Source organism: Aspergillus oryzae, chromosome 1 (assembly GCF_000184455.2).
Source record: "Aspergillus oryzae RIB40 DNA, chromosome 1".
NCBI lineage: Eukaryota > Fungi > Ascomycota > Eurotiomycetes > Eurotiales > Aspergillaceae > Aspergillus > Aspergillus oryzae.
In genome coordinates, this window is record NC_036435.1 from 2,497,429 (window position 1) to 2,521,081 (window position 23,653).

At 48.6% G+C, this 23,653-nt stretch overlaps 7 protein-coding genes across 7 annotated transcripts; 5 read left to right on the top strand and 2 right to left on the bottom strand.

Annotated features, from left to right (window-relative positions):
• Positions 1 to 268: 268 nt before the first annotated feature.
• gtb3 (glycosyltransferase family 4 protein) lies at positions 269 to 9,995 on the top strand (the record flags this gene model as incomplete). Its single annotated transcript, XM_023237305.1, has 2 exons — positions 269 to 472; positions 1,497 to 9,995. The coding sequence occupies 2 exons, from the start codon at positions 269 to 271 to the stop codon at positions 9,993 to 9,995; spliced, it is 8,703 nt and encodes a 2,900-aa protein (XP_023089390.1).
• A 517-nt stretch (positions 9,996 to 10,512) lies between these two features.
• dapB (dipeptidyl aminopeptidase dapB) lies at positions 10,513 to 13,341 on the bottom strand (the record flags this gene model as incomplete). The annotated part of the gene is made up of 3 exons (XM_001818351.3): positions 10,513 to 10,631; positions 10,689 to 10,958; positions 11,022 to 13,341. The coding sequence occupies 3 exons, from the start codon at positions 13,339 to 13,341 to the stop codon at positions 10,513 to 10,515; spliced, it is 2,709 nt and encodes a 902-aa protein (XP_001818403.3).
• Positions 13,342 to 13,975: 634 nt separating this feature from the next.
• Positions 13,976 to 14,656, bottom strand: AO090005001481 (uncharacterized protein; the record flags this gene model as incomplete). The annotated part of the gene is made up of 1 exon (XM_001818350.3): positions 13,976 to 14,656. The coding sequence occupies one exon, from the start codon at positions 14,654 to 14,656 to the stop codon at positions 13,976 to 13,978; it is 681 nt and encodes a 226-aa protein (XP_001818402.1).
• Positions 14,657 to 15,890: 1,234 nt separating this feature from the next.
• AO090005001480 (PX domain-containing protein) lies at positions 15,891 to 19,001 on the top strand (the record flags this gene model as incomplete). The annotated part of the gene is made up of 7 exons (XM_023237324.1): positions 15,891 to 16,005; positions 16,076 to 16,305; positions 16,363 to 16,623; positions 16,730 to 17,369; positions 17,430 to 17,526; positions 17,583 to 18,717; positions 18,777 to 19,001. 7 exons carry the CDS (start codon positions 15,891 to 15,893, stop codon positions 18,999 to 19,001), a joined length of 2,703 nt encoding a protein of 900 aa, XP_023089389.1.
• A 767-nt stretch (positions 19,002 to 19,768) lies between these two features.
• Positions 19,769 to 20,527, top strand: AO090005001479 (uncharacterized protein; the record flags this gene model as incomplete). The annotated part of the gene is made up of 1 exon (XM_001818348.3): positions 19,769 to 20,527. One exon carries the CDS (start codon positions 19,769 to 19,771, stop codon positions 20,525 to 20,527), a length of 759 nt encoding a protein of 252 aa, XP_001818400.3.
• A 479-nt stretch (positions 20,528 to 21,006) lies between these two features.
• trm5 (tRNA (guanine) methyltransferase) lies at positions 21,007 to 22,606 on the top strand (the record flags this gene model as incomplete). Its single annotated transcript, XM_001818347.3, has 4 exons — positions 21,007 to 21,301; positions 21,361 to 21,462; positions 21,522 to 21,599; positions 21,654 to 22,606. The coding sequence occupies 4 exons, from the start codon at positions 21,007 to 21,009 to the stop codon at positions 22,604 to 22,606; spliced, it is 1,428 nt and encodes a 475-aa protein (XP_001818399.1).
• Positions 22,607 to 22,990: 384 nt separating this feature from the next.
• On the top strand, positions 22,991 to 23,653 carry AO090005001477 (DNA-directed RNA polymerase II subunit RPB4; the record flags this gene model as incomplete). Its single annotated transcript, XM_001818346.3, has 3 exons — positions 22,991 to 23,181; positions 23,258 to 23,385; positions 23,526 to 23,653. The coding sequence occupies 3 exons, from the start codon at positions 22,991 to 22,993 to the stop codon at positions 23,651 to 23,653; spliced, it is 447 nt and encodes a 148-aa protein (XP_001818398.1).

The following is a 23,653-nucleotide window of genomic DNA, read 5'->3' on the forward strand; positions in this document are numbered from 1 at the left end:
CAAACTCAATCTATACCGTACAATACCTATTGAACCTCAGGACGACCACCACACTTAACCCTGTTTGGATTATATGCATCTCCGCCCCGCTCTCCAACTTTTTCTTGATCATTTTTATGATCCTCGGGGGTAAATAATTTAATCAATCTTTTTATTTTTATTTTTATCCTTTTTACTTTTTTTTTTTTTTTCTCATGCATACTAACTTTTTCCAGACACTCCGCCTTGATCCCGACCAGATTCCAGACAACACTTTCCCAAATCCACTATGCCAGACACCGCCAATGACCGTACAGATCAATTGTGCTACCCAATGGTCAATGACTTGGAGAAAATCTCTTCGTTTTCGTCCCCATGGAATCGGAGGCAAACTGTCCGCTTTTCTGCATCATGGCTCTCCATCACTGGTTCTCGTCGAGTGTCACCGTTCCATCTAACTTTTCCTCGGTGCTGTCCGAGAAGTTTGTCGTTAGTTGGTGGACTGCCACGCTTTTGCCTCCCTCCCCACGTCTCAATCGCATCTGCCCGAGATGGATCCTGATGCTACTATACCTATAATGGATCTTGTCTTCTCAATCCTTTCCATCTGGCAATCCTCCGGCGCCCTAACCTGTTTTAGTGTCAGACTAGTCCTGGTCGCTGGCTATTTTTGTCCGCCTCTTGAGTCCTGCACTATCAGAAGCGCCCCTACTGTCAGGGTGGTTCCATAATTAGAGGCTAGAAGTGAGAAACACTAGCCATATCGCCATTTGCAACCCAACTAAGGCTAGGTGTAAAAAAAAAAAAAAGGAAAAAAAAGGAAAAAGACGCTTTCTTCCTTTGAGGTACAAGCAGGCTGTTGGATGAATGCATGCTGGGTAACATTCTTTCACTCAGTCTCCAGCTTGTTGTATCTTTCTTCTTTACTTTTTCTTTACTTTTGCCCTTGTGCCTTCGTTTTTTCCCTTCTTTTCTTTTTGGGTCACTCGCTTTTGAAATACCCTTTTTGTTCTATTTTCATTCGTTCAGCCTCATCTTCAACGGTCTCAGATCTCATCTGACTTTTGGCCCCGTAAAGCGGCACGACGTTGTTGTCATGAGCATTTAGCACTTTGAAAGTTGCCCTTTTAACGTCATACGCCCTCAAGGGCATAATTCTCCAACCCCTTCACTTTCGTTTCTTTCTTAGTCTTTCGTTTTGATGGTCGGACCTGTGAGGTTGGCCTGCAATATCTAATCAGGATGGCGGAAATCCTCCACGTCTCAGCCCTCGGCTGGGATAAAATGAAAGATCATTGGTGGCAGTTTGTAAGTAGTGATTGCATATACGTTTCAGATATCACTGACTAATGCTATGCTAGGTGTTCATCGCTATCTTAATAGCGTGTGTAGCTACAGGATCCTTGTGGCTTCTGTACTCTGGGACGAAGAGACTGCGCAACTACATTAAGGTAGGGCTTCTTTGATATGCTTGTGAATGTATATCTGATCTGTCACTCACCTGATTCAAATCATAGACAAGGCCACGTTCAGAGAAAGTGCCGCTCAATGTATCTCAACGGTTGGTTACTCTTTCCAACAAGTTGCTCAGTGTGCCAAACATTCAAAGACGCAAGCCGTCTTCTTTTGGCGTCTATCTGGGTTCATTCAGTTCCCCGCCAGATCGGGATCAGCTTCGGCTTCTGAATGAATGGGACCTGTTGATAGTTGACCCTTTTCAGTCGGGCACGGCCCAAGCAATCCGTTATGTGGAGGGTAAGCAGTTATTGGGAAGAGTTGACCTTGATCGTATCCTCTCAAAGGACGAGTCCACATTGTCAGCAATTGAAAAGATTGAAAACCTTCTCACCGGCACATTCGATAGTGCTAACTTCAGCGGCATGGTACTGGCCAACTGGGAAGGAAAGTTTCCCACCCCGGTTTTCACTAAGCTTGTCGAGGTGATCGATGAGTTGGGTTTGGCAGTGTACCTGGAGACGGCACCCCCGGACTTTCTAAAGGACCACAACTCCATGCAGAACCCTGCAATTTCCGGAATCGTTATTCAAAATGCCAGTATACTGCCAGAAGGCCAGAAGCGCGACTATTTTCAACTCGTGAAGATGCAACCCACCATCAAGGCGTTCGTCTCCGAAGCTTGTGTGAGGGATTTCGTGGTGATGGCGTGGGAGACAATCGATGACAATGCCGCGTTATCAAATGCTGTTGTCCAAAGATCTCTTCAGTGGTGTAACTTTTATAGTGCGATCCCGTGGATAGGCCAGAAGTCGGCTCTCACAAATGCTGCCCTTAATGTCAAGATCTCAGAGCCTCTCTCCTCTTTTGGATGGCTGAAAGATGCCGAAATCATCAAAGCTCACGATCGCTGGCGCTCAAATTTACATCTCAAGGATGTTGCATCCGACACGAACGCTTGGAATACATTGTTGCCGTTTTTCCCCACCCTGGAAGAATTGCTTACCTCGTCGGAATATGGTCAGCCTGAGAGCAACGAGTTGACGACAAAACTCCGTGATCCACCGGAGTGGGTAGCACAGGTAAAATCTCTAGGGAGTCCACTTTCCATATCAATGGCCGGCATTGAATATAACTCTCTTGGTTGCTTCCCGCTTGGATCTGAGGCGACAGCACTTGCCTTTGCTGAAGTCCTTCAGTCTCAATTGCGCCTTAAATCACTGGGCTTGCTCCACCCGGTTCCTGCTTCCAAGATTCAGAGCATCGGTCTGCTCCTCAAGAAATTTCACGAATCTTATTTGCTTCCCAACGCAACCAGCTCAGATCCTTACGTTATTCCAAACGCAACCTCGGACCAACTGGCGACTACGATCAAGGAACTGTCGAATCTGGCAACTAACGGCTCATTGCAGGTCAACCTTGGATTGGACTCAGGACTTCGTAAGAGCGTCGACGTGCGCTTTTGGGCAGTTTATCAGATGGACTCAGATGGATTTGAAGTTTTTGCTTCGAAAAAGGCCCAAGGTTTAGCAGGAACTGTACTGCATACATTCTTGTCTGCAAAAGGTTACCCCCGCCACGTTTGTTTTGAGGTAGAAACCGCTTTAGCCAAATGGTCCCAGGACCTCGTCAAGGATACAGGGCTTCCTCGCCGACTCGTCGAAGACATCGACATGCTGAGCCCAGAAGAGCGACTGCTTCTATTTCAGCATCTCTCCTTGACCGACTCATACAGTGAGCTCTCCGATACTATCTGTGCTTACATTCGGAGACTGCTTATCGATGCACCTTCACTCGCTCAGCTGAAGGAGCTTAACACGGTCTCATATCTTGAAGGCTCGGCTTCTCCCGAAATTTTGGTTAATACCCGCATCAAATGGTACCGAGAACAGGGATGCCAACATCCGTCACCATCCAAATGTCTCGCATTATTCTACCAGACGGATGCTGCTTTTACTCAGATCCTAAGGGAGCATCGCGAGGGAGACCTTGCTTTGATATCAAAGGGCTTCTGCCAGCTGCTTCAAAATGATCACATCGATACGTATACTGATATCATGGCATTGGCACTTTTCTGCGCTGCGAGGAAAGGAGCAATCGATGAGATTTATACTGAAGTGACCGATCGTAACCCGTTGTTCAACAATCAGTCAGACCAAGCGGCTGCTTTCTCAGAATCGTTTGCTTTAGGGTCACGTTGTGAGGTCTACTTTGATGTTCAGCCTAGCGCTTTTGGAAAGCTGCTCTCGGATCGTTTCAGAAGGGAGTACAACGATGAAAAGCTCCCCGATTGGATCAATGGCGCGCCTGAGATGGCCACATCTTATGCGGGTGCCCAAATTGACGTTAACCCGGATCACAAGGTTAAATCGATGCCTGGTTACCAGCGATTTACTTTCCTCGGTGTTTTCGCATTCCCGGCATTGATCGACATCATTCTGCTCACAATTATCGGCCGTGGTCTCTACCTTTCAGCCTTCATGACCCATGACGAGCTGCAAAGTGCCACCATCGCTTTGATGATCTCTCTTCTCCTATCTGGTGCAATCGGTACGATGATTGCCTGTGGAGGACCCTACTATCTCATTTCGATGGCTTTCGCAGCTTCAAACATGTTTGTCCTTATCCGACTAATTGCTGGTGTTGCGTTTACAATTGCTGCTGGTTTAATCGGATTCATCGTTATCTCTGGCGTGAAAAGCCCACAGGCTGGAATTATCTTCTATCTGTACCTAGTCGCCTTGACCATTTACCTGACGACCTTCGCTACCCTCGCTAGCTTTAGTTACCCTGGAACCGGTTTCTTGTCCGGACGCAAAGTGATCTTCAGCTGCATCCCCATTCTTTTCGTCTCACCTATCATCACTACTTGGAGCGGCCACGATTCAGCTATTTACCTCGCTGTGCTATACGTGTTCATCGGGTTTTTGCTTCTCGGCTTGCGATCAGTTGCCTCCAAATGGGTGACCTGGTATCAAAACATTAGAAGGACGGACGATACGGAAATTCGGAAATGGTACATTGCCACGTACGGTAATAATGACGAGAAGGTTTTTGGAAACATGAGTGACCCGGCTGTCTTGAAAATGTCAAGAGATGCTCTCTATAAGGATGTCTTGGCTGAGAAGTCCCGGAGCTTCTTCTCTAAGCCCACAACTGATACGCTGGTCCGCGAGCTTGCCAGGGACTGGGATTCGACAAATTTCCTCCTCGACTGGTACTGTCGTTATGCTGATGTGCCTCGGCCGATTCCGTTCAGTTCTTCTTGGAATATCCAGACCAAGGTCGGACTAGACGTTCTTCGGAATTCCCAGAAAGGAATCCGGTTGCATAATGCCTTCATCCATTGGCGCCAATCGAGCAAAGAAATAGGCTGTGGAATCCTGTACTTTATCATAGCCCTCTTGGACAAATGGGTTGAGTTATTGAGTGGTGGACAACTCGTTGGTCTCTCAACCTCCCTTTCTGATGCCAATCGAATGGCAGTCGGATTTGGACTGGCTTACTACCTCATTGGGGCCGTTCTCATCGATACCAAAGCCCAGGAACTCCATGATCTTGTGGGCCAGCATTCGGCTGTTGCTGTGGGATCGGCCAAGGAGATACGTCCGTCCCAAAAGCGAGACGTGAGATTCAAGAGAAAAGTCTACTGGAAGACCTTTTTCAAATTCCTCATGTGGCTTGTGTGGAGCTTGGCTATTGCAACGGCTTTGATCTGGACTTTCCAAGCACCAGTGCAAGCGATGATCATGTTTTTCGCTTATGTATTGTCCTATACCGGCCTGCTTTGGTACCAATATACAAAGATCTTCACCGGCCCGCACGCCCTCATACCGCTGATGACTGGTGTTGTCGTCGGATTGCCTGTCGGTATCGCCCTCAAAGTATGCCTTGGCAATAACTTCTTGTACTCCCAGGTGATTGGTCTAGGAGCAGCTACATGGACAGTGGCTATCCTCTCCCTTTTCACCGCCAAGATGGGCATGCCCAAGAAAGTTGACTCACCTGTGGAGCTTGGGAAGACATTCCACGCATATACCGCTCCATGGGCGGATCCTGAGTGGTCACAACAAGAGTTACAGACATTCTTTGAAGGAGTCTCAGTCGTCCCTGCCGATGCACGGTTGAAACTTGTGCCCGGCTCGCATCCTGGTGTTGAAGTTAAAACTATTCTACTTTCGCGGAAGATAGAACCAAGAATCGAAGAGGCCTTCCCGGAGTCGGAAAAGCTCATCAGTATGGCCCTGGGTGCCTGGGAAACGGGCGAAATATCCCTTGAACTTGTGCCATTGGGCTCGCTTGGCCCCAACATCCAGGCGTTGAGCTGCAGTATGTCTGGTCATCTGCAGATAGCCATCTGCGTTGGACGAGGACTAGATGAGCGGATTGATGTCAGCGCTAACTGCCAGGTCATTGCCGAGACTCTACTCCACGCGGTCGCCGAATCAATGATGCGAATGCCCCACGAGTATGCCGTGCTTTCTGAATCGCTTGTTACTGCTGGTGTGACTGAAACGACCGCCCGACAACTTCGGGAGGAACCTGACACTCCACTCGTCGTACGCTGGTCAAAGAAGGAGCTTCTGCGGCAACTGTGTCTTGGATTTGAGGTCGACTCTCATTGGGAAAAACTGCCTGAGAATGTTAGGAACATGTTGTTGGATCGTTGTCTTGGTAGGCCATGTCTACTATCCGAGGGCAGTCAACAATGGCTTCAAACGAGTCTTTGTCGGTTTGACACAAGCGACTTGAATGTGCACGTTGCTCGCTGCAACCTGGGAGCTGCCACTGCTGTTAGTATCCTTGATTACGCGAATTACGGAACCGGTGAAGCAGGGGCCATCAAGGATCCGGAAATCCCGATATATATCCCAGAAATCCCGAAGAAGCTTCCTATGGCCATGTCCATCATCCAGAAGCCGTTGAGCTATGTATATCACTCTATTGGCTCTGGAGTCAAGTTCTTCATCGCTGCTTTACTTGCCGATTCCGAATTCCAGAGGGAATTTGATCATGTCATGAGTGAGCGCCACACATTAATTCGGGTACCGCTTGTGTTTTTGTTGAACATGGTTTGGTTGTATTTCAAAACGGTGCAAGATATTGGTTTGTCGTTTTTCTTATTCCATGGCCGGTCCAACGTGAAGCGGCTGTGGAACGAAACCAAGGGCATTACCGTCAGCATCAAAAAGAGTCGCTTTGTTGTGCAGAGCTTGGAAGGTACCTTCGCTGCTTTTAGGCATAACGAGCCCGATGGCGGCTTCAAGGTATATTATTACTCGGGAGAGCACAAGACAGAGCCAGAGGGCATGAAGCTTCTCAAATATGTCAGCACATATTCAAAGGATATGCTTCTGCTCATTCGCCAAGAGTTCAAGGACGGCAAGGTGCTCAACGAGTACCACTATGATTACCGCGCTCCAACAAAGAAGAGCTTTACCCTATCCAAGGCGTGGGCGACCAGAATCCCCTTGGGTCGGCGTTGCGTACGCGGACAAAACAACTTGCAAAGTGTTCAGTACAACCGCAAAGGTCTCATCGAAGCGGGCTCCTACATGAAGGATGGAAATCTTATTCGCTTCAAATATCATTACCGCAAGAACCCTCGCTTCGGTGATGAGCTGTTGCGCGCTGAGTTTTCGTTGACACATATCACTTGCACAGTTTCCTGGTGCGCGCCTCCTCTTCGCCATCCGGAAAAGGTTGAGCGATGGATCCCTCATTCTAAGGTCACCGAAGCGACGTTTGTCCAAGGAGCTGATGTCTACGAGGCTCGTTGGCTGTACGATCACAAGTTCCATCCCACGATTTTCACGACGCTTAATGGACAGAAGGTGCAGACACCTCCGATGATCGAAAACGACTTCATAGGAGTGCTCGCCAAACCTAAACAAACCAGCTTTGCGAACGATAACCCTCTTTTATACTGTGACAGCCTCAGCTCGAACACTGTCACCCGTTTCCTGGGGTTGACAACTAAGCGCTTCCCTGTATCCACTTCTCGTGCTCGTTCATTGCTATGGAAGTCTTGGAAAGACCGCGTAGATTTTGATGCAATTATGGTCCGTTGGATGGACGAGCGGCTCCTGCGAAGAGAAAAGACCCTGGCTCCCTACTGGCGTGCTCGTAATCGTGGTGATCTGGCAGCGGCGAAGAAATATCTTGAACTCCGCGCGGACGCCATCACCGCCAGCGCTGATTTGGATGACAACATCTCCAGCTGGACCCCTCTTGCGGTGAAGATTAGCGATCTTTTCAACTTCGGACCCGGAGGCGATGCGGTGGTCCACACCAGATCGAAGGACTTCGGCTCTGATACTGACAAGTCGATGCATGTCATGGCTGCTGATAATGGCACTTGGCCGAACGAAGGAGGTGGTGTCTCTGCCTGTCGACGTGATATGATTAATTCGCTAAGGACAGTCAAGTGGCACATGATTTGCGAATCAGCAAATGACTTTGGTATTCCCAAGCACCAGACGGAGCAAAATGTCCTTTCGTTGAAAGTGGTTCCTCTTTGGGGCTTGGACTTCCTCACTCCAACACATGGGCTTTTCAGGAACAAACTCGACTCGGAAGTTGATAATGTTACATCCGCCAGTGACATGGATATCAAGCTTAACTTCATCCCAATTCTGACTGCTCTGGTGAAGGGAGCGCGTGCGACTCACCTTTCAAAGGCTGATATCCACCAGGCGACTCGGGCTTTGGTCAACTTGAACACATACTTCCAGGACTCGCGGCATTGGACTCAGATCTGGAACAGCGACATTGTCAAAGAAAGCTGGAGAGACCTTTGGCTTACTCAAGAGATGCCTAATACCGTTCCATCATCCCAGTGGTTCCGCACCGAACTTCCAACCCTAACATCACTTGATACTGCCTTGGAACTTTGGTATCGATATCTCTTCATTTTCTCCATTCCAATTCCTGAGAAGATACCCAGCGTCTTTCAAGCATCGCATCACAGTGTTAGTGCGTCCTACGGGGTTGTATGCAAGATGAAGAGAAACTGCACCTTGCAGATTTGGGACCACGCCATTAGTTGGCGTGAAACGAACCTCTGCCTGTCGTCCGCCCTGTGCAAGCTTTCTCCATTCGTTCGCAATGCTCTCTTAGGTTTAATGCGCATCACTTCAGCTCTTACTTTGCACCATGCCGATATCATTCTTCCTTGCGCTGATTTCTTCAATCCAGGCTGGGAGGTTGAAATTGGTACCTGTCAAGGAACCATTGAACATCGCAATGTTTTCCGCAGGAAGGTCGACCCCGTTGTCAATGGTATCACTGACATGCAAAAGTTCGCCCCTGTGAAGGAGATCAAGTCTGAGCGCCCGACAGTCACCATGTTGTCGCACGTGTGGTATGCCAAGGATATCAAGATAGCTCTGCTTGCCGCCGACATCATTATCAACCAGTGGAAGTTTGATGATTATCACCTGGATATTTATGGGGCCATCGACAAGGCGCCAACATACTCTACTGAATGTCAAGAAATCATCGCCTCCAAGGGTCTCCGAGGCAAGGTTACTCTCCGTGGTACCGCAGATCCGATGAAGGTGCTCGAGAACACCTGGCTTTTCCTCAATTCGTCACTTTCCGAAGGTCTGCCCTTAGCTTTAGGTGAAGCTGCTCTGACCGGTGCCCCCGTGGTTTGTACTGATGTCGGTGCATCTCTTCGTGTTCTGAGCGACCCAGACGACTTCTCTCGTTACAGTGCCGTCGTCGCACCCAATGACGCTCACGCCCTCGCAAAAGCGCAGATCACCATGCTTGGCCTTCTGGGAGAATGGAGCAAGTATACTGATGACACTGAGCCGGCACCTGTGCTCACTTCATCTCCAACACCAGAGGATGTTGCCAAGATCACCCGCCGCATGTACGAGAAGAGCGATTATCGTCGCAAACTCGGCATGATGACCCGCGATATCGTCCAGAAATCATTCAGCGGCGACCGATACCTCCGTGAGCACGAGCAAATGCTGTGGATCGGCAAGTCTGCTAAGATTATGGCCAACCGAGTTGGAGGAGCCATCACCGAGCCCACAGACATTGCAACAGCCATGCGCCAGACTCTCCCGATTGAAGAAGAAGTCATCACCATCCCTCGCAGCGCCGTGCACTCGTGGCGTTCGTCTGCTGCATCGGGCATGTCGACAGTATACAGTGAGGTTTCCAATTTCCCAATGCTCAATGGCTACCACCGCCCATCCTCTATTCGCTCAGGTATAAGCGGTATGTCAACGGATACAGAGTCTTTCCTTCCTCTCCCCAGCAACGCCTCTCTCCCTGTCTTCGCTCCTCGTCAGACCCTGGGCTACCCCAGCACCCCTGACGGTCGTCTCTCACCTTCGGGGCGTCTCTCACCGCTACCAAACCCAAGGAACAGTGGTCGACGATCCATGTCAACCGCTGGCCGCGAGCAGCTACGTGGTCTCGGACGCGAAGAATTGAACCCTTACCGCAATTCCGACGTCAGTACCATCATGAGAGACGAATTTCTTAAATCAAGCATCTACAAGAACATAGAAGGCAGCAACAGCACCCCCAACATGATCTAAAACGAAAAAGGAAAAGAAACAGAAAAATCCCATCTAGTTCTCTTGTTTTTACACTTTTTTTTTTTTCTTTTTTTTTTTGCATACTATGATTGATTCTTGGGTTATACTCCCGGCCCTGGCAATAATTGCTAATCTGTCATTGTCTATACCAACCATATACCCCGAGATGATGAAGTGCTCGTTGTAAATACCTGCATCTTGCATATACTTTCCTTTATTTTGCATCTAACTTCATCATTACTACGCTCATTGTTTTCCATCTTGGTTTGCTTTGGTGGCATTACGTGGCTTCATGGATCTAAATTGCATTTTCCTTATTAATACCTGATAGACGATTGCATTTGCTAGCGTGAATTTTTACTGAATTATACCATCTCTCAAGTCTCTTTGTGGTTTATGCTCTTGGAACGTAACTTGAAAGGATATATGTCTCTTGTAAGACTAGTGTTCGTTGCTTAAACTGTAAGATTTGATATCATCAGGTATATATATAACATTCTTAAAATCTCAAGATAGATTAATGCGCAAAAGCTGGCACAGAGCGTTTAACACTATCCCAGATCGAATCCTCAGGAACGGGGTTTGCGATCTGGTGCCATTCGCCGTTGAAAGCGTTAATGAGCCAGTTAGATAGACCTGCGATTCTTGTTAGTTTATTCTCTGGGAACATGATAAGCCGGGACAAAGACATACGCTCGTATATCATGAAATGCGCGTTATGGAAGTAGATATTATGATCGGAGTCGGGGTAGAAGTGCATGTCGTAGTTTTGTACATTTAACAAGTCCAGCTTGTCGACGAATGTTAAGGTGTTCTGGATATGTACATTGTCGTCTGAGGCGCCGTGTATAAGCAAGAAGCGCGTGGCTTTGGAGAGTGCAGACACATTGGTGATGGTTGAGTTCTCGTAGCCAGAGGGGTTGTGCTCTGGTGTATGCATGTATCGTTCTGTGTAGACCGAGTCTGGGGGGGGTTCGATATCAGTTACCTAGTCCTGTTATTCATATCTGAGTGAACGAGACTCACCGTAGAACCGCCAGTCTGTGACGGGGGCGACGGCCATGCCGTACTGGAATGTTTCCCCAGCGTCTTGTTCGAGGACCTTTAGAGTCATGAATCCGCCGTAGCTCCAGCCCCAAATTGCCATCCGCGTCTCGTCAACATATGGTTTCTTGGCCCACATCTTCGCGGTGGTAATCTGATCGTGCGCTTCGTAATGACCTAGGTTTCCTCGGACTGCGCATCTCACTTTTCGTCCGCTGTATCCTGTGCCCCTGGCGTCGAGGGTGACAACAATGTATCCTAGGTTGGAGGCAATATAGGATTGGAAGTCGATCGTGAACTTTCGGTCCACTCTCTGCGAGGTCGGGCCGTTATACAGTTGGAAGACGACGGGGTACTTCTTAGCAGGATTGAAGTGTGGAGGGCGCCGCTCAACCAGTTGAAGAGTGAAGCCATCAATGGTTACGTTTTGGTAGATTTCGGTTGGAAGAGCATATGTTTCCACCATTGAAGCCAGTCTGGGATTCTTCTCAATGGTTTTCTCGAATGTGATCTCGTCACCCCCGGTGTTGATGATGGCTTGCCACGGGACTGACGGCCCATTGTAGCTAAGCAATGCATATCCGGCGCCGTCAGAGAAGGATACATCATAAAATCCAGGTTTAGAGGTGTCAGTCAAGGCTTGAAGGTTTGATCCGTCAAGGTGGACCCGGTATACGTGTCGCTGCGTCGGAGACTCCTTTGTAGCAACAAAGTAAACAATTCCTCTGCGCAAGTCCACGGCTGATGGTGCTTCCACAACCTCCCACTCTCCCGTGGTGAGCATGATAGGATCCGGATTGTCAAGAGGCGTGAAGTAGGCTAGATGGTCGTATCCATCATGAATGACTGTGTCGATGTAACCATCATCTGGTCGTCCGTTACTGGGGTCCGCTGGGATGAATTTGGTATAATGAGAAGGTTCAACCCAGCCACCGTCAAGATTGGCGATATCTTCGAATCTAACTAGCTTTCCCGTTCTCGATTTCGTGTCAATCAGGAAGACCTTTACCCTGTCGCTTTCTCGGTTTGTGGCTCGGACAATGACCTTTCCTTCAGAAGCCCATAGCACCTCTATGATGATACGATCATCATCAGGGAAGTCATCGGGGACGTCGACCGGGAATACCTCGTCTTTTTCGACATCATAGAACAGCAAATTAACTACAGGGTTCGGAGACCCAGCTTTAGGGTACTTGATCTGCCTGACCTCTGGATAGTTCTCGAGTCCCGGAGGGGGTCGTTTCCCCGATGGCCTTGACACAAAGTACTGGACCGGGAATTCAGGAACAGCGGACTCGTTGGTCCTAAGGAAGGCAACGTATTTCCCATCGTTCGACCACCACGTCACACTTTTGTCCGTAATGACCTCTTCTTCGTATACCCAATCGGGGATCCCATAGAAAAGGTCCTCGCCACCGTCCTTGGTAATGGAAACGACACTTTCCGAAGACAGTTTTCGCAAGTACATGTTATTGTCTCTCACGAAAACCACAGCATCTGAACTCGGAGACCAAAGCGCAAGTTGTACTCTTCCGTCTGGAACGCTAGGATCCAGTGGCTGAGCCGTTTGAGTCGCCACATCGAAGATCCAATATCGTCCAGTGAACGAGTATCTCCAATTTTTCTCATGGTTCGACATGAGCAATACCTTATTCAGATCTGGACTAGGCCATGTGAATGTCGGCATTAGCGTCTCTCCATTGACTCGTACAGCAGCCTTATCGATTAAGATTCTACCGCTCTGACTGTCAACATCATCGCCTTCCTGACTGCGAATATCGTCGACCCGCATATAGCCCTCTTTATCAACCTCTGCCCTCTGCACTAGTAGTCCATCTTCCCCATCTGGGCCAGCAATCCATGAGATAGCGTGAGCCCGAGGATTCCACGACCCCGTCAGGACTTGTTGGAGTGTCACAGGCCTTCCGGCGCTTGTGCTCCCGGAATCTGATTCCTGTTGCTGCAGGGTCTCAGAGGCTGTTTGGGAGCTTGCCCGGCCATGAGTCAAGAAGAGCACTAACGCCAGCACCCAGCCTCCCAGACAGAGTATTACCAACGCCCAGAATATCTGACGCGTGCGGCTTCCTGAGCCAAGTTTCTTGGACGAGGTAGGAAGGAATGGCTCGTCGACATCTGCTTCCGCGTCCTCCACGTCGCGATATTTTGTCTCATCCGTCAGTCCCGATGTACCATTCGCGAAATTGTTGTGCTTGTTGTCCTCAAGGTAGGCTGTATCGACGGACAGCCCTGAATCGGTGGAAGATCGGGACGATGTGCCAGACGTGGATCTTCGGCGGGTCATAGGGAAGAACTCCGCATTTTCAAGGTCGCCGGTTCTCCCCATAATCAGTGGCGTGTGTGGGATTTCAATTCGAAGAGTCGCATACAGCGAAAAGGAAGGTGATGAGATAGCAACGAACGTCAGCGGGCGGACAGATAAGGCCAGATGGTTATCGAGGTGGGAGGAAAGCGGTGCTTAAGTTCACGACAAGAGGCGTATCCATGCCCTTTCGTAACTGAATAAGTGTAATTCACTCTATAATAGCATCCATTTCAATTTGGCCCCAGATGCAAAGTCAGCCTGGGCCCAAAAAGTTGCATGTCGGAGAAGGACACGAGAGCGGCGGCATTGAATGGCAGGCGGAGTCTTGGCACCCCGTTTGATTGAGTTATTGAAGCCCGTTTCTAGTTAACTAATACTACTGCTATTAAATACCAGTGGATCATCATCCATACCCACTTTAAAAGGCAACCTATTCTCTCGAGTAAAGCAACATATTTTACAGAAGAATTCATAATTAAGAGAGAAGAAAAGCACACGAAGGTACATGCGTCTCAACCGAGAACTCCAACTAAGCCATAACAATCACATCTACATTGTGTAAAGTCGAGAGTAATACAAGCTTTGCGTTCGTTCTCGTTATCCTCTAAGTCCCCTAATAGCATAAGTCTGAGTCAAAGCCAGTGAGAGAGGCTGTGCAGACTACCAGCCGGTAAGCTCCAGAATCTATAAGCTTCCAGGCGTCCTCGTCGAACACTGGTTTATCTTTGAGCGTTTCGACCAGTCGTCTCACGCTGTTGTGAAGTCGCTCTATTTGGAGATAGGCCTTTTGGCACAAAATCATTGGCCTTTCGTCATCCACCGCTTCTTTGCCTTTTAATGAAACAGGCTGAATGTCCATCTCGTTGTACATTTCCCTCAACGACCGGTAGAATAACCGGCACAATCCCAGAATGCTATGGCAGAGTGGCTGCAGAAAGGCACGGTAGACTTCTACATTCGAGCATTTCTCGCAAAGGCTTATTTCCTCGAGCAAGTCCATGAGCCGCACCAGATAGTCCAGACCGAGCTCCTTGGTCTCCATCAAGGAGAAAGCCGGTGCTTTGTAGACGAGGTCTCGTGCTTCCATTGCCAGATAACTGCAGTCACACTGCGATAGCATTCTGGCGTCCTCATTAACAGTAGGAGTATTGAACTCCGATTGCTCCACGGAGGGCTTATCTCTCGTACATTTCTCTTCCTTTTTTGACCCGGCGTCCTGACCTTTCGAAGAAGAAAACGAACTTGTTCGATCAGTATAGAAAGTTGAGCGAGGCAATCTTTTGAAAATCCTCATGATGTATGGGTATGGATATTGTGAACTGCATGAGTACGTGAGAGAATTTTAAAGATTCTGCGTGACCAACTACTTTACTGAACCATGGACTGTAGACTTATGTGACTCTCGATGATGTGAGATTGACGAGCGAGATAGATTTGATCTTGATGCTGTTATTGATTATATTGTTATACAATCGTGCAGAGGCTTCCATCATGGTGTCGTAGTATCAGCGCTGATTGTTTCACTTACATACATAGCGAGCGCTATGAAGATTTAGCTCGAGGCAAGTCAACGATGATAAGCTGCCATGGCTAATGTAGACATAGCTCAAAAGATTTAGAGACTACCTGAGTCTTAGTGAACAATTTCTAGGGTGAAAGATTTCGAGTGATGCTATAAGCCTAGTGTGCGAAGAAAAGTATATGAATGAGAGATGCCTGCAAATATCGTGTTAGGATAAATCGGGGAGTCTTCAGTTTTTTTTTCTTTTGCTTTTTGTTTTTCCTTGTCATTTATTTTCCCTTTCCGTGTTATACAACCATGGTACAGAAAAGGAGAAAATTCGTATCTTGAGCGAATAAACTAGTTTGGTTGCCTAGTTTCCATCTCGATTAGGGAAAGTAGGATGAACCGAGTCATCGCCCACTATTACTCGCATCAAGAATAGTAATGTCGATTGTTGCAGATCCGCTCTTGAGGCGGGGCCACAGGGCTGAGCCACTCAAGTGGACGACGCGTCAGGAGCATTGTTATTATTGGTGAAAGAGAAGAATAGGGGAGGCAGCAGACGGGCAACTGGCGAAAGAGGAAGAGGTGCCTCCGCGCAAAGCTAAAATAACTTAACTCCAGTACACTACAACTTTATCTCTCCCTCTTTCGCCCCCTCTCTGGTTCTTCCCTCGTTAACATCCATCTTACCCACAATCTTTCTTTATTTTTTTTTTCTCTTTTCTTTACCCGCCAGCCATCGTATTGTATATACTACCCTAGACGGATCCGTGCGAGAGAGGGGAATCTTCAAAGAAATACCAAGAACGTCCAAGACTGGTCGACAATCTCGGCATTGGCCCGAAAAACGTCATTGTCCTGCCTCACACTCACACCCTGTTAGGCAGACGGATTTTGTTCTCAACCAGGAACCACCGTCGCTTTGGGTTCTATTTTTTAAATAGAAAACCCTATAAGGCTGATGGTCTTCTCATCTGGGGTTTACAGTCTTTGAACGATCACATTCGACAAATCGTTCATCATGCATGCGGAGAATCCTCTACAGAGTACCGCCGAAGTCAACTCGGTCGGACAACAGTCAGAATCACAAAATAATGCCCTTCCTGGGCAAATTCTCACAGGAAAACAAGAACATTGTCGGTTAATCCTCATTCTTAATAGATTCCAAAATTTACCAACTAGCTAACCAATCAATCACTGGTGCAGACCTTAAGCGCGAGCTCATCGCCCGCCAAGTGCAAAGCGAAATCGCCGAGTTAAACTCTCCCACAGCCCTCCAACGTTTCGGTGCCCCATTCAGGTCAGAGTACGGAGAAGTCGCCCCAGTTGACTCAGAACTCCCTATCCTACGATATATCTTCGTTCATCATGTGCGCAATTTTCCTTTTCTCGACCAGGCCCGCGAGAAGGAGTTTTGGCAGGATAAATTACAAGTGGTGAGTGTGGATCCATTCGCTAGAGGGGTAAACCAAGGAGACTGACGACACACATAGTTCCTAGAATCCTTCGCGAAGAAGCATGTTTCGTCGTCCGAAGATCGCTTGGAGGAGACAAAGCGCAGAAAATTAGCAAGGAAGTGCGAGAAGCTCGTGGAGCTCATGATGGTATCTGGTATCCCAACGGCATCGGGATATGAAGAACGAATCCAGTTTTCGGAAATCGAGGTTGTAGATCGCGGTGCCAATGACCAGGGCCTCTTGGTCAATATGCCGGAAGGGAATGCCATACACGGCTGGGATGTCAATGTGGCTGCCGTGAGAATCACCTCCGTCAGGCGAACAGTGCGGTACCATCAGCATGCGGTGAGGGAATAGTAATCTCTGCATTCAAACTAAGACCTTTGGCTAATGCTAGTGGTAGGAATTCATTCTTCGTGTTCGTCGGGAAGGAAAGTCGGACGTCTTTGTGGCCCGACGGTACGGTGGCTTCGCGAAACTTCACAAGAGACTGCGCACCGAATTTCCCGGGAAACCACTACCGGTTCTGCCGCGCAAGAACAAGTCCTCAACGTCGTCGAGCTTCTTCTCCTCAGCCGACGATGACGCCTCCTCGGTCTCCTCTTTATCGAGCCAGAGTGGAAGTACGCCGGACGAGGGACAAACCTCTCGAAACAGCTTAGCTCCCGGAAACCATCTGCATCGCTCTGCATCGCGGTCGTCCATGCGCTCATCTTTGGGAATATCTCCCAAGTCACCAAGAATCTCAGCAGAGACCTCTCGAGAGACCGTGCTCTATAGAGAAGAACAGCGGGTTTCACTTCGAGCGTTCCTTCGCACTCTACTGCAGAATAAGCGGGCGGCAGAGTCGAAGGCTTTAGAGGAGTTTCTAACTGCAGATCCTGTTACTCTGAATGAAGAGGAACTAATTGACATGCAACGAAGGAAGGAGGCAGACGCTATCAGGATAGAAGAACAAAAGAGGTTCTATGAGATTGCTAGACAGCGCGCAGCCGAGCTAGATGTGTACATGGAAAATTTCCGTCGAGATATTGTCGAGAGCAGTAAGTGCAAACTCTCTACTTGTCAATTCTCTCATGCTGACGGAGATGATCCCTTTGTAGATGGCCTGACAAAGTTGTTTGCGGAAATTCGGGAGAAGCCGACGGTAGAGGATCTCAGTCCTCAATATCAGAAGTTTGCAGAATGGCTTCGGATCGAGTATGTGCTCTTTCATCACCGTGCTCATTACCTTTATGGTTGCTTACGAGGTCTAGGGTGGCCGCAACGCTATACCATTTGTTCTTGGCTGAGGACAACTCCCCTGAACTATTCGCACAGTTTAAGAGGATACACTCTCTTGTCCCATACACCCTGATGAAGAATGTTATCCGAATTGCGAATCCTGCAGCCGTTATGTCTGGGGTTTTAGATCTTTTCCTTGCTCAGCCATTTGGTTCCCGGTCTCTTCTGCAGCGGATCTTTTCCATGACTTTGAACGATGGCATAAAACAATTCCAAAAGGCCATTGACTCCCTTGTTTCCAAGGTTGATGATGCATCTCTCTGTCAAAAATTGAAAGCGTTTACGGATTCAGATGAAGCAACCAAGAATGAAATCCGTGCCGAAGCTGAGGATGAAGATATAGATATTCTCGTGGCAATTCTTCGGTCTGACCGCTTCTCTCCCGAACTCACTCCGGAGCAATATGGTAATGTGTTTAATGCATATGTGGCCTGGAACCAAGCAGTGGAGAGTGTCGATGCAGAAATGCGTGAAGGTGCACAATGGTTTGCAAACATGAAGCAGCTACTTAAACTCTACACGCGCCAGCGTGACAAGGCCATGATGCTCAGCATTGTCGAGGAACCCGTTACTCTCCAACTCTTCCGTGACCTATTTACAATATTCTACGAGCCTCTAGTGCGCGTTTACAAGTCGGCAAACGTCTACAATAGTATCACTGATTTCGCTCAATTTGCCGACGATGCCATTCAGGTGGTCGAGAAATGTCAACGACAAGACGTATCTGCCGATCCAAACCAAACCGTCCAATCCTTCATCGACCTTTGCGAACGTCATCAAGCGAGCTTCTATAAGTTCGTCCACGAAGTGCACCTTCATGACAATGGGCTCTTCGGCTCTCTGATGGGATGGATTGAAGATATTCTTGATTTCCTACGCCACGGGCCTGTTGGTGGCAAGCTTGACATGAACGCTTTGCTTCACGGGGCTAAGGATGTTGGGCAAATCGATAAAGATAAGGCTCTTGATGAGATAAACGCGCTCATAAAATGGCACGAAGACCGCAAGCGTTGGCACCTGAATAAGACCAGGCAGAAGATGGCGGCGGAAGGAACCGGGAATGACCCATTTCCGACATTCAAGGGAAGCGATTTTGGTTTAGACGAGGTATGTCAAGATTTTAAGTTGTAATCGAATGGTGAAATGAGATTCTAACCCTCCGCTAGGGCGACCTCGAAGACCTTGCCATCTCGGACGCGGAGTCTGATCCTACCGACGAGCTTGACGAGGAAGATGACCTTGACCCCATCTCTGCTGAACGACGACGCCGGGTGAAGCAACAGGATCAACTCCGTCGCACGGCTGGCGAACCTGTTAAGCCTGAAGTCAAAGAGATTCTCAAGCTAGCAGAACCGTTTGGAGTAATGTTACGGATGGTCCTTGCAGAATAGGCTGGATACTACTTTTATCGTGATACCCTAGATATTCTTTTCGACGACTTTGTCATCATGGGTTTTGTTGATTTCACAGCTGTTGTAGACAAGGAGGGCATTTCTCAGCTGCGTGGTACTTGGTTGTATTGTTGTTTTAATTCTGCATCACTTCATAGCATAATTAATAGAGAAGACTTTTTCTTAATGTTTCATATCAGTTTCTACTTAGATGATCTTGGAACAAGGTATAGAACAAACTATTGCACTTAGGGTCTGGAGCCGTGGTTGACAGCGGGCACTAAACCCCTCCGATCCACATCAATCGTCACCACCCGAAGTCGGTTTCCATAGCGACATCTGCCGACAATTAAGCATCGCGGCGCATCCTATCATTATGAGTTCTCTCCTTATCTCTGCTTTCAGCTCCACGATACACGATACCATCATTTCTTCCCCCAGATTATGATATCCCCCCAGAAGACTAACAACGGAGCTGCATCCCCTCGCACCTCCGCCCCCTTGCGGGGTTGGTTCCTTGATGGCGTGTGGCGCTGCAACTGCACAGGGCACCCACCAGCGGTCAAACTACAGACCAAGAACCATGGCATGAATCATGGAAGATGGTGTAATGCTCCTAGCCTATTGCTCCTCTGCTCTAAAAAAGCATTGGACTTGAATCGCAGCACTAACACACACTAGTCTACACCTGTCAACGGCCCCAACAACAGCGCTGCAACTTCTTCCTCTGGGCAAGTGACGCCGAAGCCCGTGAGAAACTCGCTGTTATGTCCAACTCAAGGACAGAGCCGCAGAGCATGCCTCAAACCCCCACCAGGACTTTGCGTCATGGAGGAACAGGACCCCTCACCCCACAGACCGATCGCCCGTTTCGAAATACCCCTGAGTCCGGGTCGAAGAACTTTCAGACCCCTTCGAAAAGTGCAAAGGCGCGCATGATGACTGAGGACTCCGATGAGTTCGAATGGGATGATATCATTCCAGACGAAGCCACTACAGCGCAGCATAAGCCTCGCCAACCCGACTTTGGACAAGTTGCTGGTGGCTCGGATACCGCCCCACGGAAGACGCCGCGGACGGTTTATCTAACCTCACCCAGTAAACGGAAGCTGTCTGATATGGAGAGCGCATCGTCCCTCACGCCTACGTCAGTGTTTTCCCCGCGGTCGACTGCGTGTCGGCTCCCTCCGGCGTCCGCTGAGATCTCGATAACTCCTACTCCGAGCAAATATAAGAATGCGCTGTCTACTGATTCTGCGGCGGATACGTCGGAGTTATCACTTCAGGCCTTGAGGATTCTGGAGAGCCACAATGCGGTCGTGCCAAGGAAGGCTCAGGAGGAGCTCACAGAGTTACTGAACCGACATGACATGAAAACCAGAGGCATAATACGAGGACGGGATATTTCGCGAAGTGCGATCAAGAAGAAAGACGAGGAGATTATGAAGCTTGATGAAAGGATCGCGGTGCTAGAGTCCGAAAGGGAGCTGAGTAAGAGTACGGACAAAGGTTTGAGGAGACAGTAGTGCTTTTGTGGAATTGTGGAATGAATGGTAAGATACCCCAGCTTTTTTAGGCTCTTGTTATTTACGTCTTTCGGGATTATATGTATCTCTCTTGTTTGGTTTAGAACGATTGTTGCTAGCACCTATTTTTGTTATCCAGGGCGGACATATGCGCTCGGTTTACGTACTTTAGAACCCATGGAAGCGGCTATAGACTCTTTATTCTAATTATAGTCCTTTCTTTTCTTCGTACCTTTTTATTCCAACCGTGGAGGTAAATAGTTTAACGCTAGATTAAACTGTAGATCTTGATAAGATCTACAGTGTCACGTGCTGATAAATCGCAAACTCCCAAAATCACAGCCCAAAATTAGCGGACCAGAAAAACACATTTCTTCGAAATAAAGTCTACAGCCCAAGCAAACGATGCCCTGTCGTTCCGTCGCCTAAAGAGTCTTTAACTAAATCCTAAGCCCTCGACTGCCAGACAATTACCGTCCATGGAATCCACGACAGGCCCTGACGCCTCCAAGACGCCTAACAGCGACCTCCCCACCATGTTCCGACCCCCGGTGAACCGCGCAATGCGGGTTTTGGATCGCTCATTCTTCAAGAAGACGGTGCCGTTATCTGCCGCGACGGTCTTCAAGTCATCCGATATCTCAAGGGTGCGTGGCCAACTGCACAAGAGTCGGGATTTGTTGGGCCTTCCGAGAACGAGTTCGATCCGGGAGGTGAAGGTCGATGATGAGGTGAAGAAATGCTTGTTGCTGAGGGAGGGTGTTAAATACGATGGTTAGTTTTGCTGGCTATGCCTCCTGGGGTGTCTATGTGAGGGTGCTGATGCGTGGTAGATGCTGCAACATGGTCGCCGACGATCAATGAGCTTGTGGAGAATGGTGCTGTTGGAATTGGACGGTATGATCTCGAATTGGACTATGATTACTGGACTTATGGTAAGTACTACTTGCAGATGCCTGTTGGAAGGGACTGGAGCTAATAGGTTATTTTCTAGCCGATATCATGAACGCAATTTTGCCGGAGGACATGCTTGAGGAGCTTCCTCAAGGGTTTACCCAGGTGGGCCATGTCTGTAAGTCTGCTGTCTCAAGTCTGCAATCGTTTTCACTGGTCTAATGAGACTTAGCTCATCTAAATCTCCGCGAACAATATACCCCATATAAGCACCTTATTGCGCAGGTGTTGAAAGACAAGAACCCAACAGTCCGGACAGTGATTAGAAAGACCGAAGATGTGGGCGCCAAGAGCGAATTCCGCACATTTCCCTTCGAGTTTTTGGCAGGGGACGAGGACATGAACGTCATCCAGCATGAGCAGGACTGTGAATTCCGTTTTGACTACTCTCGTGTGTACTGGAACAGCCGCTTGGAGACCGAGCACCGTCGGCTCGTGAACAAATTCCGTCCGGGTGAGATGGTATGCGATGTGATGGCTGGTGTTGGCCCATTCGCTGTCCCAGCTGGAAAAAAGAAAATCTTCGTTTGGGCCAATGACCTTAATCCGCATGGATATGAGGTCATGCAGGATGCTATTCGCAGGAACAAGGTCAACAAATTCGTGACACCGTTTAACAAGGACGGAAGAGCGTTCATACGCTGGTCTGCCAATGAGCTCCTGCAAACAGAACCAGTGACTGTGGCTATCCAGAAGAAACAGAGAAGAAGCGCCCAAAAAGAAGAGACACCTGCTCCTCCAGCCGAGGTCTATAAGCGACCCACTCTCTTTGGTCACTACGTGATGAACCTTCCGGCGAACGCTATTGAGTTCCTTGATGCCTTTCCTGGTGTCTATGCTGGCAAGGAGTCCCTATTTGCGCCACACACATCAACGCCTCTTCCGATGGTCCATGTGTATTGTTTCTCCGGTCATTCGGAAGATGAAGTGGACGACCACAAGGATATTTGCCAGCGCATCTCGGAACGAATTGGCTACACCATCACGCCGGAGGACCGGGTCGGGGGAAGTGGAAATGTAGAGCTGGAGCTGGCCATTCACAATGTTAGATTGGTCAGCCCCAACAAGCAAATGTTTTGCGCTAGTTTCCGTCTACCTAAAGAGGTCGCTTTCCGACAGGTATAATGCGGAACGTTGCATATAAAGGAATTGCATTGCAGGAGGCGTTCGGGCCGTGAATAGATTATGGATAGATCAGAAAATAGCCAATCTGACGTTGATACCCTTTCCGCTCAATATTCTTACATTATAATTACGAATACAATGTGAACTTTCCTTCGCCCATGTCGATATAGGTCTTATCACTATACAAAGGCGGTGACTCAAATACCGCCTTTTACTGCCCACCCAAAACTCCGCCTCCAGAGTTCTCCTGGTCCCACACCAGAGTCAACAACCTGCGTCAACAGCCTCCAGCGTTTGGATAGTTATAACGTTCAACTCGACGGTTCGTCGAAACAAAAGGCCCATTATATCAGTGCATCGCGCGATCTCAGATACGGTACCAAAATGAGTGTCCAATTGCCACCCCCAACACATCGCAAGCGCGCCTTGCCCCAAGGCGAGCTCGAAGCCGCCTCGACTCTCAGACTAGGCGCGGATCAGAATACCCATACCTTGTCGCTTTCCGAAGCAAGACTTGTCATCAACAAAGTGCTGGAGAACAAGCGCAGGGGTGGAAAGAAATACGAGGAGCCGGAGTGAGTGCTGGATGTCGACCGGTGTCATCACGATACCGATGAATGCCATCATGCTCACATGCTTCTTACAACTTAGGAACCTTACCAAGACTTTGGACTACCTGGAAGTGTTTGCTCGGTTCAAGGATGAGGAAAACATCAAGGCTGTCGAACGACTACTCAATTCGCATACGGAGTTGGAGATGTTCGAGCGGTCACAACTGGGTTAGTAAAACCTGTCTTTTGCTTTTTCTTTCCCCATGCTTGGCCTGTGGCCTTCTAGCCTTCCCTTTTTGAGGTCCTTTCAGCCGAGCCGCTTTTCGCCGTTAGTCTGCATGTACCCCGTTAGTCTAACCTGGAGACAGGGAGTTTGTGCTGCGATAATGCCGAGGAAGCCAAGTCCCTCATCCCCAGTCTTCAACACAAAATCTCCGATGGCGATCTGCAAGAGCTCTTGGATGAGCTGACCAAGCTGCGGAACTTCACGGAGTGA